The sequence below is a fragment of the Athene noctua genome, chromosome 2 (assembly GCF_965140245.1).
Source record: "Athene noctua chromosome 2, bAthNoc1.hap1.1, whole genome shotgun sequence".
In the NCBI taxonomy this organism is placed as follows: Eukaryota; Metazoa; Chordata; class Aves; order Strigiformes; family Strigidae; genus Athene; species Athene noctua.
Genome location: NC_134038.1, coordinates 15,190,304 through 15,210,373, shown reverse-complemented (window position 1 = coordinate 15,210,373; position 20,070 = coordinate 15,190,304). Strand labels below are relative to the sequence as shown.

Here is a 20,070-nt window from a genome sequence, read left to right as displayed (position 1 = left end):
TAAAATAACATACTTGTCTTTCTCTTTTTCCTCCTCCGAATATTGGATGCAGTAAGACTCCACCAGTCTTCAGTTCATATGCCACTATTTGATCTAACTCCTAAAATGTACATAAGCAAACAACTTTAAAAAGTAGAGAAATTATTCAAAGAAGACAGGAAAGCTTTTCATACCATTGTTCAAGCCATACCTCCTAATTAAACTTATTTACAAACACAAAGAGCATTTTAAAATCAGGGATGTTCCTCAGCATGGCAAACAAAAATAAAACAGTAGAAATCAGCAGTTACTACTTGTTCTGGAGTCTGGATTATGGGTCAACCCACAACAATATTTAACTATAATATGTCTAAAGAGTTTTATTGTTCAATAAGTTAGCTGTATTTGACCAAAAGAAATAAAGGTGATCACCATTTCCTTGCACTGTAAATTAATACTGGGTATACCTACACAGTATACTGCAGCATACAGAAAATCACCTTTACCCATGCCCAAGCCAGACAGAAGCTCAGCTCTGAAGCAGAACAAGTTTGAATTTGTGTCATGTTCTGCTCATTTTAATGAGCACACTTCAAGGCAGGATGTTTGCATGGGCTCACTATCACCCAACACAGCTTTTGAAACAAATAGGGTCAGCTTGAGCACAGGGAGAGTTAATTGACGTCTGTCTGCAACCCAGTGTCAGTCAAGGGATTTCCAAATGTTGATCAATTCATATAATCTTACACACTTTCCTATCTTGATACATTCAAAGCAGTAAAGGCAAAACTGGTGGCTGTGACAGTAGCACTTCTCAGTTTTATGTGGAAGCACTTATCTAACTCATAGGGAAGGGCATGAGCAACTGATATCCAGAAGCAACTTCTGCTGCATGCAGCACTGAACTCTCGAGACAGACCTTCATCCAGTTTTGCTGTTCTCTGTAGCACCCACACTTTAGCACAGACAGCACATGACTAGTGAGCTGAATGGACATTAGGCAGATAAGGATATGGTATTGGGTCCCCATGTGAGTGAGAGATGTAAACAGAACCCACGGGGTTAGAAATCTAGTTTTTGGAATGGAAGTGTTGAGAGGAAGAAGAAACATCTTTCTGTGCATGAATATTACTGGCGAAGAATGAGGAGTCACTGCTGCTATCACTAGTAAGTGCCTGTCTTGGAGCATTACATTCTGAAATGTAAGGTATAGACAGAAAATTCTTTGCCAAGAAAAGAAATCCCTTCAACAGGGATTTTTTACTCTTTCATTATTTCCTTTAGTACTTAAATGACACTAAAAGATATCTGATCCACTACTGATTCAAGCTAACACTGGAGCTCTTCTGAGCTATATGGATGGCCATCACAGCATAACAGAATTTACCAAACACATCTCCTTATGAATCCCATATTCTACTCTAAGTGTTCAAAAAAGTACAATCTTTTTTTACTTTTTCTTTCTATTTTTTTGCAAAAGCCAAAAGAAAAACTAATTGCACAGAGAGACCATGAAAATTATTATTCATAAGGCAATCACAGAAACATAGTTTGATTAATATGTTTGGTGTTTTTCCTTGCAGTAAGTGGCAAAAATATTTCAGCTTTAAGTTTTGTCGCTGCTAAACATTTCTTTAAGTTGCAATGCAAATCTGCGTCATATTCTGGTTTTACATTGCATCTTCTTTGATGTAAAATGTTTGAAAAATTAAAAAAATACTATTATCTTGTTACCTGCTTAATCCAGTGACGATACTCATTAACACCAAAGGTTTTTTTCATCCAAAGGCCATAAATATAACCAGAGATTCCCTTTAGCACCCATTCATCTGACCTATAATAAGAAAGAAGCATGAATTACAACACTTCAGAAGGTATTTTGTAAGGGATGGTATTTCTGACCAGCTCAAAACAGCCACAAATTTCAGCAGGTTATATAACGTCTCTAAGTCAACAGGAGTCTGATGAGCTGTGAAACAATTTATGTATCTAACTTGGAACCTGGATGGGAATGATGAAACTGAAAAGGCAGTGAAAACTCAACTTCTACCACAGAAGCCCCGATTAAAATATAAAAGCAAACTATTTAGCTGAAATAGTAACAATAGAGCAGGGGATATGGACATTAAATTTAAAATAACTGCTAATCTGTATGATTGTTGCTTGCTGATAAACATCTCAATACAATGGAGAAGCTCTGGACAGCAAGCAGACAAAATACCTATCTCACACTCTGGCGGACACCCATTTATAAACACCTGTTCTGAGAGTTATGTTCTAAGAGAGAAAAATACTGACAAAAACTAAAATTGACCATGAATTAGAATTCTAAACATAAGAATGACATACAGGCTATGATAAAGTGAATAAAGACATAAATAAAGGAGTCATTATGAGGGAGGAAAAAATTGTCTTCACCATGAAAGTAGGCTAGAAATAAGGACGAGCAAGAGAAATTGCAATAGTACAAACAGCAATTTAAAAACACATTGATTTCTCTTTTTTTAAGCCAAGGATACTCTGGAATTTACACTTTTGCCATGAAAAAAGTAATAGGCTCCTTGTACCTGATACGTAAAGTATATGTAAAAGGCTTTAAAATAAATACTGATCAGAACTGCAAGAGCCAGTAGGGAGAGATTTTCTGAGATGGAGTTACAGGCAGCTTACCACACCAATGAATTTGTGCATTTCACACTAATTTCTGCATTCCTCTCCCTCAACTTTGTAACTTATTAGTTCTGCACTCCACAAGTAATTCCTATGCCAGCTACACTTCTTCATATCCAAAATATCTGACAGAAATTTTACTGATGATACAAAAGACTCTTCCTTCTAAAATCTCCAGGTGCCAAAGCCCACTACGACATTCAATAGCATTAATTTCTGAGAGAAGACATGTTCAATCTCTCCAGTCTTTGGAACCTTTACATCTCACATTCTCCTTTCAAACAAACAAACAAACAACAAACACGGATTTTCATTTATTGAGCAGGTTTTATTATTTCTTTTTTTTTCCTTTCTTCTACAGTTACCATTTCACTTATTCTTCTGGAAAAATGCAACATGCAAATTAAAGTTTTAGTTTCCTAGATTTTTCCCATTTTCTAGAGAGTATAATGGTAAAATACTTACCAGGACATTCTGGATATAAAGCATCCGAAGAACTGCTGGGCCAGGGCCTGTGCTAAGCACCTCCTTGTCAGTGGTGTTTCATCTATAATCATTGCGCTGTGTAAGAGATTTGTGCTGGACCCCCGTAAAAAGAAAATAACACAATATGAACTTCAGTTCCAAAGAAACAAACTAGAGATGTTGCTTTAAAAGCCAAAACAAATAGTTCCTTCAGTGGTTTTCCAATGAGATAGTAACATCTTTTTTTTTAATACCCTTAAGCCAGGCAGATCTCCTGCTATTATCATCTATAAACAACTCATGTGTAGAGGCAAAGCAGTTTTCTTTTTAACTGGTGAAACTCTTTTGGATTCCTGGTACCTTACCCCAGCTGAAGAAAAATAAAACATAGTCCAACTTCTGCACTTAATTTAATCTTAAATATTTCATGCATGGTGTTTCTAATTTAGAGAGGAAGCCACTGCCAACTGTTTTTTAAAGAAGATATAAACACAACACCTTTATAGCAGATAAAATTAGAAATGGTATTAAAAGCCTGTAATATCAATAAAAGCCATTCTTTTAAAACCAGAGAGCCCAAAACTCAGGCTACAAAACCAGTAAGAGCTTCACGTATTTCTCAACAGTTTTGGATCTAGAGCTTCTAGGCCTGTGAATTTAGAAGGTGTAATTTTCTCAAATACTAACCTGAAAATACTCATGGATGCATAAGCAGCTACTTCAACATAAGCTTCATCTATAAAAACAGTCTTGAAACAAGAGTATGGATAGCGGCAGGTAAGAATCTCCTCATAAAATTCAAACACCTCGTGAAGGTATGACGTGGTATGTTTGAGCAATGGGAGAAGTTGTGGTAAGCAGAAGTGAGTTACCTACAAGCAAAGGAAAGTTTGATACAAGACAAATATATTTAAATTCATAAATATCAAGAATATTATATAGCAGAAAAAAAACCACAACACAACAAACATAGAGCTGCTGTAAATTTAACAGAAAAAAAAAAAAAAAAAAGCATTTTCAAGCTGTGATAATGACCGCAATGGCAGAAAAGTGCACCAGGCAGTCCATCTTAATTGTAAGAGCAACAACAGGAAAATAATTTTTAGCAGACAAAGAACAGTAACAATGTCTACCCAGTAATGTCTATCATTTAAAAACATGACATTTTTCTTTTGATTTTGTAATCCAATGTCTTTTGGAGACAATATTTTTCTTTTATACAGTAAAGACTTGGCTATTTTCAAATCAGTCAAGCAGTGCTACTGTTTAGAAGACTTGTGACAGCTAAAACTACAAGTAACCTTTGATACTACTGTTTTTTCCACAAACCTATGATGCAGCCAACAACACTGACTTCAGCACTGACACAGGAACCAAGCTGAGAATGATATATAACTTCAAGTCAGCTCTATAGAAGTCAAACTCTCCAGAAATTTATCATGTTTTTTTTTTCAAATATCAACAACTGGTTTGTTTTTTTTTTTTAAACAGCTATTATCTTTCACAAGTGAGTATGACTCACCAATAAAAGTCAACAGAATACCATTGCTGAGGACTAAAATCCAACGTTTGTCTTTGGATCAAGCAAAACATAGCTATTTCCCAGTATTTTCCTCTCATGTTTTTAAAAGAAGAATATGCAGACCATTCTTTAAGTTAAACTGGTAACGTAACCTGGCTGCCAAGTCCATCCTTACCAAATCTAAAACAACGGATGTAAATATTAACTGGTGGACTTCAATATTATGGTAACAATCTGTTAAGAATGAAAACTCAGTGTCAGTTTTAGTTCAGAAGACTACTCAATTGTGTAGCAATAATTTTATATCTACTACCAGCAACAGGATGGGTTTAAAGATATTTTAAGAAATATGCTTTTATCAACTACAACTAAACTAGCCCCATAAATTCAGACATAAATGGAATTATTGCTCATTTAAAGGCTTTACCTTGGAGATAAATTTAAATACAGGCATTACTAGATAAGTTTTATCATGTAATGGAGGTCGTATCTAGACATACCCATACTTGATCAATATATACTGGTTACAACATAAAAATAGTCACTAACACTTTAAAAAAAAAAAAAAAAAAGGCCTCTATGAAGATTATTACCTCATGCATGTATGGATCAACAAGAATTTCAAAAGGTCCTATTGCCAAGGAGATGTTAGAAGCTGCAGTTGGAATAGTCAGCATGTAATGAAAAGTCTTCTTTCTCATATCATGAGTATATACAGTTTCCACCAAATCTCCGTTTGAAACAGCCACCATTGCAGCATCTACAGTATACTCAAGTTTCCAGGTACACAACTCAGAATATGAATCAACACAAGGAAACCAAAATCTAGGGAAGATTGGGGGAAAAACGGTTAACAATTATACTTAACAATTATACTCTCTTTTTCACAGATGACTTTTCTCTCCAGTTCAAAACTATATTCCTTAATACTCGGAATGTTGACATATTGACTTCTAGTATACAGTAATTTTATAAAGCACAAGTTTCTTTGTCACTACCTCCTGCTGATCTATAAAGACCAGGAATTCTAATTACTAATCATTAGGTGCTACTTCACATTGGTAAGCTCCTTTCAAGCACAAATTAAGCTTTAGTATTTTTCAAACTTAAAAAAAATTCAAATAAATTAGTTGCATTTCCTGTAAGAAATACAGTCTAACATTCAAAGATAGTTTTCTTACCTTGTAGAGTTTTGATAACCACATGAAAAGACATGAGCCCCTCTTTCTGCCATGCTGCCCTCCATGTTCGGTACCACAAAATGAAGGCCTCCTTTTGGCTGGTCCAGAGAAAAGTTTATATGCACTTTCAGGACTTTTAACTCTGCAGCACCAAGACCAAAATTGAAGTAAGTATATACACCTTACATGAATGTTATTTCAGAATAATAATTCAGTCTTGGACTCTTGGTCTTGATTATGTGTTTACTTCATTCTCATGGACCTCCAGGTCTAGTTACAAAGCATTGCTCAACTGCTTACTAAACTGAGACCTCTTAAGCATAACTTACAGGATATGAATTTATAAGAATCTTTATTAACAACTGCAAGTGGAGTTACATTTCATCTTCCACCTCCCCAATAGTAAAGAATCTTTATACACTGATTGTACCCTAACCATGGTCTCCTTTGTCCCTTCCTGAAATAATTTTTTACAAAAACTGTATTTAACAGGCACATTCTTAAAAGACATGTTATTGTCATTTGCAGTTTCTCAAAACCTCTTATTATAGTTAAAGCTTTTCCTGTAACTTAAGTGTCTTTGCTTTGGTTTAGTTTCACAGAAATCTCACCTATGAATAGACTGGCAAGAAAATAAATTCAAGCATATGGTGAAATTTATCCAACAAGTCTCACCATATTTTGGCATCCAAACTTTAAAAAGAAAAATTATACCTGTTTGAATATTTTCCTTTCTAGACTTACAAGTAAGACAACAGGACCTTAAACAAAAATTAAAACAAACAGAAGTGTCTTTCCCATTAAGGTGTAATCTGACAACACTACATGAATCAGCTTCATGATACAGTTGTTATTACTCTCTCACAGGTCTCACAAATCCATAGGAAAAACTGATAAAACCATGTAAGAAAACAATACAAGAAACTAATAAAATCCATGTAAGAAAACAATCAACATTGGAGAGTGATTTATTAAGAGTTCCTTGTTCCAGGATCTAGTATACCAGTTTATAAAGTAGTCTACTTTTCACCACCAAATCATTTTTAAAACGACCATTCTTCAAAGTGAGATGGAAAAAAATATATTTTTAGTAAAAGATGTGTATAGACATATCCTTGTAAATTATTTTCCCTGTTGGATCATATATATTGTAAGCAGCTTCAAAATTACAATTTATCACCCAATATACTCCATTACACCCACTTCCTCATGTGTACTTCTAGGTTCATGACCACCCAAGAATGTTTGTAACCACTTCTCCATATTACCTAGAAGTATGAAAATATTTTTCAGACTTCAAACAAAAAGATATGGATGAGGAAAAAGGAAGCAATAACCATCATTTCATAAAATAATGTAATGCTATGATTTTTATTTAAATCTACTACCTTCCTATGCAAACTCATAGCTAACAACACTAGGACATCTTAATTTCTCAGTATGGTTTCTTTACTGTACCATCAACATGTTTCCACAGCTCCGAGGGAACCTTAATGCAGAGTTCTCCATTTCCAGCATCTGGGTCCACAGCACTGACTGCGGCAGCATAGGCATTGGAAAAATAGTTGAGATTCCTCCTGTCAGAAATACCCAGTTAATTCTTAAAGTACATGCTAAACTACAAAAGAACGACTTTGGAAGTCATATGATTTTCATGGTGCATGTTCAACCAAGTATTTAGTTTTGTTTCTAAAGGAGTGGAGGGAAAAAAGGAGTAAAGATTAGTTTTTAAAAAACAGAACTTAAAACTAGGGTCTTACAGAACTGATCTATGATGAATAAGACTTAATCCCCAATGAACTAAATGGAAATGCTCAGTGCTCTTTTCTTCCAAATAAGAGTAATATTTACATTTATTGCAAGAGAAATTAAAAAATGTTTAAAAAAATTTGGATTGAGTTTGTATGTTTATTCTAAAGATCTGTCTTGAGGATCTCCCTCCTTATATACTGCAGTTTTGCTTTTATATTGTTTTTCTAAATGTAGTAAGATTTTAGCTTGGCCATGTTTTTTCCTCCCCATTAGCTTGATGGATAGGAACAGTTTTATTTTATGTACTTGTAAATATCACATAAAATATTAGATGCTGAAGTTTTGCCCTTAATATGCAAACACAGAAATACATATACTTTTTAGTCTCTAGAAACAATTTTTTTAACGAGTTACCATAATTCATTTATTTAGCATGCAAACACAGATTTTTGTAATCAGGTTTGAGCTGTTGAAGCTACTATATATCAGCTGCTAATTGACTGCACATTTCATTCTGAAGTCATACCATTACTTCAGTTATGACTTACATTAACTGTTATCTACTGAAATGAGCAGGAATATGCATATGTCTGCTGTTAAAGTGGTTATGAGCAGGATACTATCTTCTTATTATTTAATGTGATTATGTTCAGAGACTGGAGGATGACCAGTCAAGTTCAAAAATAACTCTGCTTTTGCATTATTATGAAATAGCTTTTATACTTTTTCAAAATGGATTTTTAAACTGTGTAGAACATGGAAGCAAAACCTTTCTCAAGTCTAATCCTGTAGTACACAGAATTCTTCAAAAGCTCAAACAACTACACCTGAAGAGAAACCGTTTGAATTACTTACCACCTTTTTTCCCCAGAACTGATGAATCCAACCACTATGGGGGCAAAGCCACAATCAAGGATAACGCTACCACAGAACCACAGAATATCTGGGGTTGAACGGGACCTTTAAAGGTCATCTAGTCCAATGCCCCCTGCACTGAGCAGGGACATCTTCAACTAGATCAGGGTGCTCAGAGCCCTGTCCAACCTGACCTTGAATGTTTCTAGGGCTGGGTCATCTACGACCTCTCTGGGCAACCTGTTCCAATGTTTCACCACCCTCATTGTAAAAAGTTTCTTCCTTATATCTAGCCTAAATCCACCCTCTTTTAGTTTAAAACCATTACCCCTTGTCCTGTTGCAACAGGCCCTGCAAAAAGGTTTGTTCCCATCTTATAAACTCTCTTTAGGTATTGAAAGGCTGCAGTAAGGTCTCCCCAGAGCCTTCTCTTCTACAGGCTGAACAACCCCAACTCTCAGCCTCTCTTCATAGTAGAGGTGCTCCAGCCCCCTGATCATCTTCTGGGCCTCCTCTGGACACACTTGAGCAGGTCCATGACCTTCTTATGTTGGGGTCCTCAGAGCTGGATACAGCACTGCATGTGGGGTCTCACCTCCCTTGACCTGCTGGCCACACTTATGTTGATGCAGCTCAGGACACAGTTGGCTTTCTGGCTGTGGGTGCACATTGCTGGCTCATGTCCAGTTTTTCATCCACTAGTACTCCCAAGTCCTTCTCGGCAGGGCTGTTCTCAACTCCATCTCCCAGTCTGTATTGACACCAGGGATTGCCCCAACCCAGGTGCAGGATTACTGTACCACAATGGAGTAAATTAACCTTTGGCTGCAGACTCCACTCTTCCAATGGAATCTGAAGTCCACACAAAGCAGACATGATCTCACTGCGGGATTTTACTTTCATCTAACCATTCTCTATTCACCACCCGCAGAGGAAACAGCATTCAACCCAAATTACAGTACCTTACTTGGAAGACTGAAGGATAATATAACCATGCCAGAATCATCCTGTAATTCTAGGTATGTCAAACACCATACTTATATTCCTAGCCTTCCACATCTAAAAAACTTTGCTAAAAGACTGAAATATATTGAGAACATATTTTCATGCAGTTCTTCATCTTTGGCAATAATAGTGCACAAATTCCCTGGCACCACTACCAAGACTGGGAATGTCAGGAGCAGTAAACTTGTCTACTTTGCTTGGAACCTTCTGAAAATAGGACGTGAATAGTAAATTGGAGCATATGAGCACAGAAACACCCAAATCCCAAGTTTTAATACATAATCATTTTTTCCTTTTTCATAGCTGAAGTGTACCTAAAGATAGAATATAATGCCAACAAGTTTTAAAAGCACAAGCTTCAATTTGTACAGTGGAATATACTATAACTTTGGCTATGGTTCCAGAACAACTCAAAACAAAACTCTAGGTGAAGTGCTGTCTCCTAGTCTCAGCCATGCATTCCTACTCTCTCACTCATTAAGGAGACTACTGTTCATCCAACCCTGCAGTAATGAAGCTGAAAGTGCCAAATCAAAAAAAAAACAAACAACCTTGCAGATAGCTTTCAGTAGGTTTAGCTCCTGATCTGACATACTGAGGGGTCAAAGAAGTGCTACTACTGAGGCATAGGAGACTGTCAATGGGATCATAATCACCCCAACCAATGGTGATTTAAGCTGTCTCCAAATGGCATCCTAGGAAGGCAAACAAATACCACTGGAAAAATTCTCTTTAAAGAAAGACTGCATGACTAAGAACTATCTTAGTAATTAAAGACATTGGCAACAGAAAACAGCAATAACATTCTGTTAGATTGCAAGGTCTCAAATGTTTAAATTTTAATCTAAACTGCTTCTGAAAATTCACTGCTACTGATAGGGGATCCCTTTCCAATATATCAGTGAGAATTTCCTCAAGATTTGAGGATTGTGATGAGCTTGTGGTTCCATTTTAAACATCAATGGGTTCATAGACAGGAAAAGATTATTATTTTATAGCAAGAAAGGTAGACTCCACAGGGCTTAACATTTTATGGAAAACAGTCTATTCTGATATTTCTGTTTTCGTGAAGTGTTCCAATTCAAATGGGTGATTCATTGCAAAAGGAATCCATTAAAGGCTTAGTACCACAGATTAATTTTTTCATAGATTGAACTACTCTCAATAAACTGGATATGGTCATTTTAACAAAAACAGAGCACATGTCAAAAGTTACGGCCCAAGGAACAAAGATAAATTTTCCTAAGGCTAAGTGTAGATTGACAATGAAAAAGTAATATGCATTCATGTTTTTTCCTGGTAGATATATATTTTATTATCAGAATTCACCTAAAGCACTAATAATTACAGCCCAAGTGCATGCTTGTTGACTGACTGGAACCAAGTGATCCTGTGAAGACTTATTTTTTAAAGCTATTCATTGATTTCAAATACCTTCGTGTCAACTTTCCATAGCATCCCTCACTACTAGCTGCAGAGGTGTTACTTAACTGTTACACAGCACAAACATATGGTCTATAAACTAATTTATTCTTACAGTACTTAATATCAACTTTGCAAAGGAATTTCTTTGATCCACATGTAATTCATGACCTGTCATTACCTGCAATTTATTTACTATTCTACTTTACTCCCCAGGTACAATTAGCACTTGGTCTTGGAGTCCAACCCCAAAATATATGATATAGCATATATTATACCTAGTATATTTTTTATATATCTATAAAAATACGTACCTGTATAGGTAATTTATTAATAAACAATTTAAATCTTTGGCACACTGAAAAAGCCGATTTTCATTCTTGACCAAGGCTAAGGGCTTTGCCATCTCTTGCTTCAAAAGTTCTCTACACCTCTGTTTATTTCTAACAAAGTCCATCATGAATTTAAAACTAGATAAGCATCATACCAGTAGAAATTAAGGTTATTTATTGCAGCAAAACAACACATGCTTAGTCCACCAGTATTTTTTTTTATTTTGTGCGCAGGCTAAAGGCTTGATCACTGACTTCTCAGAAGAAAGAATATTACAAGACATACTGTGAAGACTACCACATTGCTCTCTCTCACAGTTTACTGCTGCTTGTAACTAAAGGAACAGTGAAGTTGGAGGATATAAAAATATCTTCTTATTTTTAATGTTTAAAAACTACAGGCTTCAAGTTAAAAAAACCCAAAGAGCTGAACTAGTGAATGAACAGGTATACACCGCCGAAGGTTAAAATGACACTGAATATAGTAGCTATGCACAGGAAAGTGTTATGTGCACATTAGCTAGCTATACAAAAAAGTATCTTCCTTTACATGAAATAATAATAAAATGCAATAGCTTTCCAACCCTGCACCATAGTTATCACACAAACATATGAAGCACATAACCAGGTAACAGCAAGATCATCATAAACTTCACTTATCACAGATCAAACCACTGCATTGAAACCCCAAACTTTTGCTGCTGCTATTGAATAGTTTAGTCTTACACATAGGATTAAGAAAACAGAGATCTCCTTTGCCTGTTTTGACATAAATAAGGCTGAGATACAAGCAGTTGTCTCAGTAGTCAGAAAACACGCTGTGGAATTTCTGTATACTATAGCCCAGAAAAATAAATCCCACTTCTCCTTTATTGATAGAATCGAGAATGTAACAATTTACAAGGAAAAGAGGGAAGGTAAGGAGGACAGAGTCAGCTGTAACACTCAACAACAGCAGCCCTAAGACCCAAACAGACGTTCTCCAACATTATTTGCAACCTTTGCAAGATTTCAAACTCTTCCTTAGAAGTATGATCAAAATGGGATTCTCTGCCACCTTGTGTACACATGGTAAAATTATGTGAATTGTTTTATACCTTAGAGCATCTGCTTAGCCAGGGAAGGAGTGATTATGTTACATAAGTTCATCCATCTATTCTAACATGAAAAAGCTATATGTTCTGTAGCCTCAGGAAGAAATTACAAGATGGAAGACTGTCTTTATTTCCATATAAACTGTGGAAGTTCTTTTAGTTGTTACATTAAATTATGGTTTGTGACTGATGGATAAACTGGCAATGGCATCAAAGCTGAAAATATATTTAATGCACTAATTAAAGGTTTCTAACATTACCTAAAAAATTCACCGACTTTTAATTACTTTTTTAGTGAGTGGTTTTTTGTCATTCAGCAAAAATGACAATACACAAGACCCAAAAAATACGTTCCACCTAAAACACTCAAAATGTGAAATGACAGAGACCACATGTCACTGATTTTTGCATCAATAGATGATAAAACCCAGAAGTATTACTTGAACTGAAGACAAGCTGAATGTTCAAATTCAGAACACAAAGAACTGATCTGACAGAAGATCTCACCCAAGAAGTAGCAAAGAACATCATGGTGAGACAGGAACAATTTCAGCTGGCACTGCTTGTATTTCATAGATAAAGCTCTCTCTAATTTTGACTTTCTCAACCCTCTTTTAACTATGTTTTCTTGCACGCCAAAATCTGCACAACAATAAACCACTTCACTCACTTGATCTTCACCTCCTATCAGCAAACATAACCTCTCAAGCCACATATGCTGTAGCAAGTCTTCCCAAAGAAATACTTACAGTGGCTTTAAATAAAGAATTTTCCATTTTAAATTGAATTCTGTTGCTAACTAAGGGCGTAAGAAGTCTGTAAAATATTTTAACTGTGATAAAAAAGGCAGGTAGGAGTCCATTAAATTAACATCTTTTTCTACATACTTTATGTATTCTTTTAGAAATCAACATTTAAGAATTATTAGATACAAAGATTACTACAAACTTTGTATTAGATACAAAGATTACTCTAGAAGCACTGCTTTGTAAAGAAGAGCTGAGGAAACCCACTGACAAATTGTTTCAGGTAATAATTCTAGAGGTTTAAGATTTCCAGCATTTCTGTTTGTAATTCTGCCTTAAGAGCAGAGGTGCTCTGTTTAATCAAAACTTAGCTACCATCAATGCTCAATACCCAGTTTTGACCAGATATTCCAATGTAAAAAAATACATATCTAATACTCTGTAACACAGCCTTTGACTTCTGAGATACAGAAATCAGGTATACTAGTTTTTCATTAAAAATATTTGGTGACCTCTGTCTTCCCTAACTATGAATAATAACACAGGAGTTCTGAAATATAGAGACTTTCTATTAAGTTTGGATAGCCCTGTGAAAGCCTGCAGTGGTGAAAACCACTGGCCACTGTAGTCCTGTGTGAGACAGTATTCCACTTTGCATGCACTATCCTCTTCACTGCTGTTAAACAGGGTATTATGGAAGAAAGAGATGTTCTACTATACCACTAAGATGTTAAACAAAAACTCACTTTCTCCTCAAAATGATAGAATTATCTCTCCTGATCCCTTTCTTGACATATGGGAGTGCTCACTCTGATCATTTTAAAAGCTGCTCCTTTCTCACATCTTCCATAAATTATTCATGATTCAGTTATTACAGAACTACAGCATCACTGAGGTTGGAAGGGACCTCTGGAGGTCACCTGGTCCAACCTCTCTGCTCGAGCAGGTTCACCTAGAGCTGGTTGCCCACATGCACGTCTAGATGGCTTTCGAATATCTCCAAGGATGGAGACACTTCACAACCTCTCCGGGAAAACTGTCTCAGTGTTCAGTCACCCTCACAGTAAAAAAGTGTTTCCTGATGTTTAGAGGGAACCTCCTGTATTTGAGTTTGTGTCCGTTGCTTCTGGTCCTGTCAGTGGACACAAGTTAAAATACATGAAATTCCATCTGAATACAAGAAAATGCTTTTCTGCTGTGGGAGTCATCAAAACACTGGAGCAGGCTGCCCAGAGAGACTGCAGTTTCCAACCTTCGAGATACTCAAAACCCAACCGGACACAGCCCTGTGGAGCCTTTTCTAGCTGACCCTGTTTGAGCAGGGTGTTGGACTAGGTCAATAGGTCCTTTCCAACCTAAAGGACTCTGCGATTTCTTATCAGCTGCTGTTTAACAATTTAGCAAACCCTAAATCCAACCAAGCCAGTCAAAAGAAGGTGTGAGAACATAAACATGTTACAGTAAAATCAGAAGAGAATACTTAATGAAAACATTTGCCCATGGTGCTTCTCTTACCAAAAGCCAGATATGAGATTTTTACCAAAATGTCTTCCCATATCATTTCCCCAAAACATGTGGGAAGAGACATGTTTCTAAACTTGCTCTTCAATATCAGATGGTGAAAAAACCTGAAACTTTTCCTTTCAAATTTCGAAGTGAGTTTAGATAACACTCTAGGACTTACACTGTCATCTACAGTGCTAATAAATATTGAAAGTTTGATTCCTTTGGAAAGACAAAAATCTTTACTTTCTAGCTCTTCAGAACAATTAAGAGTCCCTGCAATGAGGACTTACCGAGCAATAGCAGCAACAAAAAATTAAGGCACAAACCAGATGGGAACTACAGAATTAATAGGCTCAAGTGGTTCAGTATCAGGACTCAAACAACATTTCAGAACTCTGATATCCAATTCAGTGTTGTATATAAATGAACACTGTATTTGCAAACTGAATTATTGAAACTCTTGCATAAGAGATGAACAAAGGAATACAGTGTCTGCCACAAACCAACAGTTTGAATCCAGTGATGTCTAACTTAGGATAAAAAGTAGCACTTGAATCTCAGTAACTGAACAACGTAAGTTATCTTTAATACTCTAGTTTTCAGACAACAGTCAGAGAAGTTTTAACCTGAAAACTGAGATGGGCTAAGAAACATCTCAAAGGCTTTAGTCATTAAGGCAATGGGTAGACAACCTCTTATATATCTAGCTATATCATTTGAGAATGCCACTATTCTCACAAATCTAACCAGCAAGACTGTATGAACTCTCTGCAGTTTGCTTCAGAATAAGTCTAGCTAGTTCTTACCTGCCTTCATCAGCTATATGAGTTAACCAAGGTGATATCACCTCTGAAGCCGCTTAATGAGCCCTCTCCATCTTTTCAGCTAGCAAATATCTCAGAGCAATCACTGCCCAAGGGGACACAACAAACAGCTGAAGGCCAGTAATAAGCATCTTAATTTAGCAATCCAATAGTTAACCTGATACAGTCACATGATTTGCCTTATTCCTGTTATTTGTTTCAAAGTAATAAGCTAATTATATATAAGGTTATCTAGACATATAAATAAAATCAGAAATAATTCTTACAAGATCTTATTAGCAAAATGTGAAACATTCCCAAGAACTTTGATACCGTATGACTATTCTTAGCTTTAAAAATAGAAAGGAACAAAAATGATCATCCAGTCTGACATTACACATCATAAAAATCACTACAATTTTCACAGGACAAATTACCAGAATGTAATAGCTTTGGTCTACATAATATTATACTGATGCAACCAAACTGATTTAACCAACTGTGGAATAAAAAAATAAACCCCACAAAACCCCCACAAACCCCAAAATTAATTGCAAACCTCTCACATGGAACTCTCATATGAATGTAGTTGGACAACTGTAAAATGTTCTCTACAAAAATATAAACAAAATGCTATCGCCACAATAATGTACCCAAATTTTCTTGAAATAAATTAAAGTTGGGCATAGATAAACCTAAAGTCCATCAAGGATAAAACATTTTAGCCAAAGGTGTTTTCTTACCAGGGAAAAAATACACAAGAAGGACAGTTTTCTAAAGCACTGAGAATACTATTGGCATCTACCACTTTTCTCCCTATAAAGTACTTGAAAAAAAGTTTTTGATACTTTTACAAAAAATTACAAGGAAATGTTAGTAGAAAAAATTCTAAAGAAGAATAGCGTAAGAGTCAAAATTACTGTCGAAATACTTTCCCAAAATTAAGTCACCATACCAAAAATTACCATTAGGAAATCACCAGGTAAAACTTGCCAGTACAATAAAATAGGTCATGCTTAACAGCAACAGAAGACACTACATCTTTAAACACATCACTTACTGCTTTGACTCATGGTGACAAACCTCCAGCGTTGGATCGTTATAGATGAAAGCTGCTTCTAAATCGTTGACTCTTACTCTGTAAATCCGGCACTGTTTACTGTTCAGTTTGATTCTATTCAGGTTTGCAACTGTGGGAAATATTGTCAGTTCCACATAACCCTATGAAAACACAAATCAAAACCTTCTATAAAATCTTTACCAACTCTCAAAGTAGAGATATATTAAAAAATTTCTTATTAATGCATTTCAAAGGAAAATCATAGGAAAAAAAAAAGTTAATATTTTATTTAAAAAGGAAATTGGTTTGCCTTTTGAGATGTCTGGAATATATTTTCTTTCACACCATTTAACAGGCAAAGTTTCCCAGCTGTGAAATTAAACCAAACAAAGCAAAAAACTTCAACATGACTAATAATCATGTTTGTTTTACTGGAAGTGATCTGCATTTGTTGATTAGATTTCAAGTTACTAGCATCACTATGTTTTTCAGCTCTATGTTTCAGGTTTTGGTAGCTGAACTTGAGACAACAGTTTTTAAAACATAAGCACAATCCATTTAGGCAGATATCTAAATTCACAAAAAGCCTGAATGACTTCAGGCCTGAAACTGTGAAGGTTTCTTCAAAGACCCAGTGAACTCACATTTAAGCAAAAAAACTCTATAACCCTATGCCTAACATCAGCTAGCATTTTACTGAACATCATTGCATTGCAAATTGCTTTGTAAAATTATTTAAAATGCAGTGACCTTCTTTTAGAAAGCTTTTCCTTATGGAGACTAAAGTGTTCACAATTAGAAGATATTGTATTTGATACATCTCAGGGAATGACAGATTTGTAAGAGGCATCAGATTAGAAAGTATAAAATATAAAGAAGCTGAAAAACATAATTAGCTAGTATGTACAGTTGTTTCCTCTCAAATCATGAAAAGAACCCAGACTCTGAATTTCTACTTTCACATTTTATTAAAAAATACTTACTACAACAGATTTTCTCTGAAAATTTATGTTGTTGATACAAACTACCTGGTGAGTTGTGCTGGAAAAAAAAATAATAATTTAAAATAAGTAAGGTTTTGCACAAATGCCAGCATTTAAAGTAATATTTTAACTCAGTTTAAAAAAAACAGAGAGCTTAGACAGGATGTATGTACATATAGATAACTACTGCATATTGCATGAGAATTCATGATCATCTACATCTCTTACATGGTCCAAAATAAATAACGAATAGAAGTTGCAGACAAGGTCAGAAAAGGTCCAGTAAAATCAAATACAGCATCATACCAGTATATTATTAGTAACACAGGAAGATAACACTGCTTTTGAACATCACATAACAGTATGTAAAAATATAGTATTACTAATGATATAGAATCAAGTTTAGTGATGTGCAGTATTAGAAACAGCATGCAGCCATAATATTTGCAATCAAAGACCTGTGAAAAATGTATGTGCTGAGTTGACTCTCATACATAACTTATGCAAGCAAGTGCTATACAAGAAAAAAGATATAGTAAATGCTTTTACAATTAGTGTATCATAAGAATTTATTATTTTAAATAATGGTTATATATTCATCAAGATAGGTATTTTAAACAAACCAAATGCATTTGCTTAAATTTTGAGTGACTTGTTAGAACTCCCGGTAAAAAAACTCTCTGATTTAAAAAACAGAAGATAAAATAATAATTCCAACTTTTTTAAAACTCTGGAAGTTACTTCTAAATTTTTCTGTAGTAGGTGGCATCTTCACCACACTTTACAGTAGTGCTATTCACGACTCAAGATACAACCTTGTAATAATTCAACCTTCATGCCACAGCACACGTGAGATGCACGTACTTATGTGCCCTGTGCATTAAAAAGTTACTTCGCTTCAGCTGAGCAAGTTCAGTAAAATTCCCTACAAGAGAACGATAAAATCTAGCATCCAGTGAAGGATTCAGACATTACCTACACATTAAAATATATACGATAATGAGTGTGATTTTGTTTAGAAATACATTTGTGTTACAGATTTATAAAGAAATCATGGAGGTATAAACAGAAATACATAAAGTCACTGAAATCCACAACCAACTGCTTTACAGCTTAGTTACAACCAAAATAATGAATGTGTAAAAATGACAATTTGCTTAACATAGCTGCTTGCCACAAATGCAAGCATTCTTTATATATAAAAAAGCCCTTAAGTCAAAAGGGTTTGACACAGAAGAATGAAACATGGTAGCATGGTCTGGAGTGCTGATACTGTGTGAAGAGATCTCTGAGGTTTGAAGAACACAATGTAAATATCTTTATGAGACTGCACAGTTGACAGACTCACTATCCGTGAGTCTATTTACACAATAAAACATACACCTACAACACACATTTCCTGAATACAAGCTACATCATAAGCAATAGTTCCAACCTTCTCAGGTAAATAATTAGTGATCAGCCTGTTTCAAATGTGCATTAGTCTCAAGCATAGCAACTTTAAAAAATATGGATACTTATAATTTATATGGTCTTGGGCTCTCAAATCCTTTGTCTCCTTTCTTCCTATTCATCCTGAACAGCAGCACTAAACACACACTGCTGACCGTCACACTGGCATCAACATCATCCTCACTTGATGGGTCCTTTGATTTTTCCTTGTGCCAGGTTGTATTTGATCACTCATCTCCCCAGTGGATCATTGACTCCCCACAGTTAGGCATCTTCAGCTCGAATGAGCACCATAGTTATAGCACAAACACCAGTCAGGTCTTTCTATATAACCTTGTGTGAGTGCAGCACACAACTCTGCTCCTCACTGGGGGTACGATACCAGTTCGGAGGCGCTGTGTTGCTTCCTCTCCGCAGAAGCTGCGTAAATCAACCGGCTCAACGGGCAGTGGACGTGGGAGCTACTGAACAGGAAGGTCACGACCAGGGCGGCTGGGTAGGCACAGCCGAGGGGTCCCCGCTCCTGGGACAGCCGGCTGGGGCAGCGCTCTCCACTGACAGGTGGAAGAGACGGTGCCGGGGGGCGAGTAGGCCGGGAGGGGAAGCGGAGGGGGAGCGCAGGGGGTGCCGCAGAGCCCCCCGTGGCCCAGCCTTATCGTCGCTGCGGACGCGGGCGCTGCTCCGGGAGGCGGCTGGGCTGGGAGCTCATGCGGTTCCTTCTCGTCCGGGGCAGTCGGCTGGGCCTGGCCGGCATGGAGGGCAAGGGCGGCCCAGCGGCACGGCGCGGGCTCCTCAGGCCACGCGAGGATCCCCCTCAGCAGCGCGCCCGCCGACACCCGCCAACGCTCTCCCACTCTGCAGCGGCCGCCATTTTCTTACTAACCCTTGACCCCGACAGTTGAAAGGTCACAGCCCCTTTAGCGGAGCTTTATTTCTCTAACGAAGAAGGTCTTTTGGAATCTTGTTTTTCGAAGGGTGGTCTACCGATGACAGAGGCATCCATAGGCAAAAAAAAAAAAAAAAAGTAACAAAACCGCAAAAATAATCCAAAAGACGGGGCCGAGTCATATCGTTCTGCGCATGCGCCCTGCAGGTCTCCAGCGCAGCAGCGGGGAAGCCGCAGCTCGCGCATGCGCACGCACTGGTGGGGCGGGGCCTCAGGTCGGCGGGAGTGCGGGCTGCGCGCGCCCGCGCGTGGGTACGAGGGGTGGCGCGGCCCCGCCCCGCTCCCGGCTCCGGCCGG

At 36.7% G+C, this 20,070-nt stretch overlaps 1 protein-coding gene across 1 annotated transcript in view; it reads right to left on the bottom strand.

The window, feature by feature from the left end:
* TAF2 (TATA-box binding protein associated factor 2) overlaps positions 1–19,805 on the bottom strand; it is a 63,365-nt gene extending 43,560 nt beyond the window's left edge. Inside the window, 11 exon segments of the mRNA XM_074898502.1 lie at positions 14–27; positions 29–100; positions 1,714–1,813; positions 3,115–3,228; positions 3,802–3,986; positions 5,230–5,461; positions 5,818–5,959; positions 7,276–7,394; positions 16,393–16,553; positions 17,376–17,430; positions 18,897–19,805. Coding sequence (XP_074754603.1) covers positions 14–27; positions 29–100; positions 1,714–1,813; positions 3,115–3,228; positions 3,802–3,986; positions 5,230–5,461; positions 5,818–5,959; positions 7,276–7,394; positions 16,393–16,553; positions 17,376–17,430; positions 18,897–18,949 — 1,247 coding nt within the window. The 5' untranslated portion in view covers positions 18,950–19,805.
* Between the last annotated feature and the right edge of the window lie 265 nt (positions 19,806–20,070).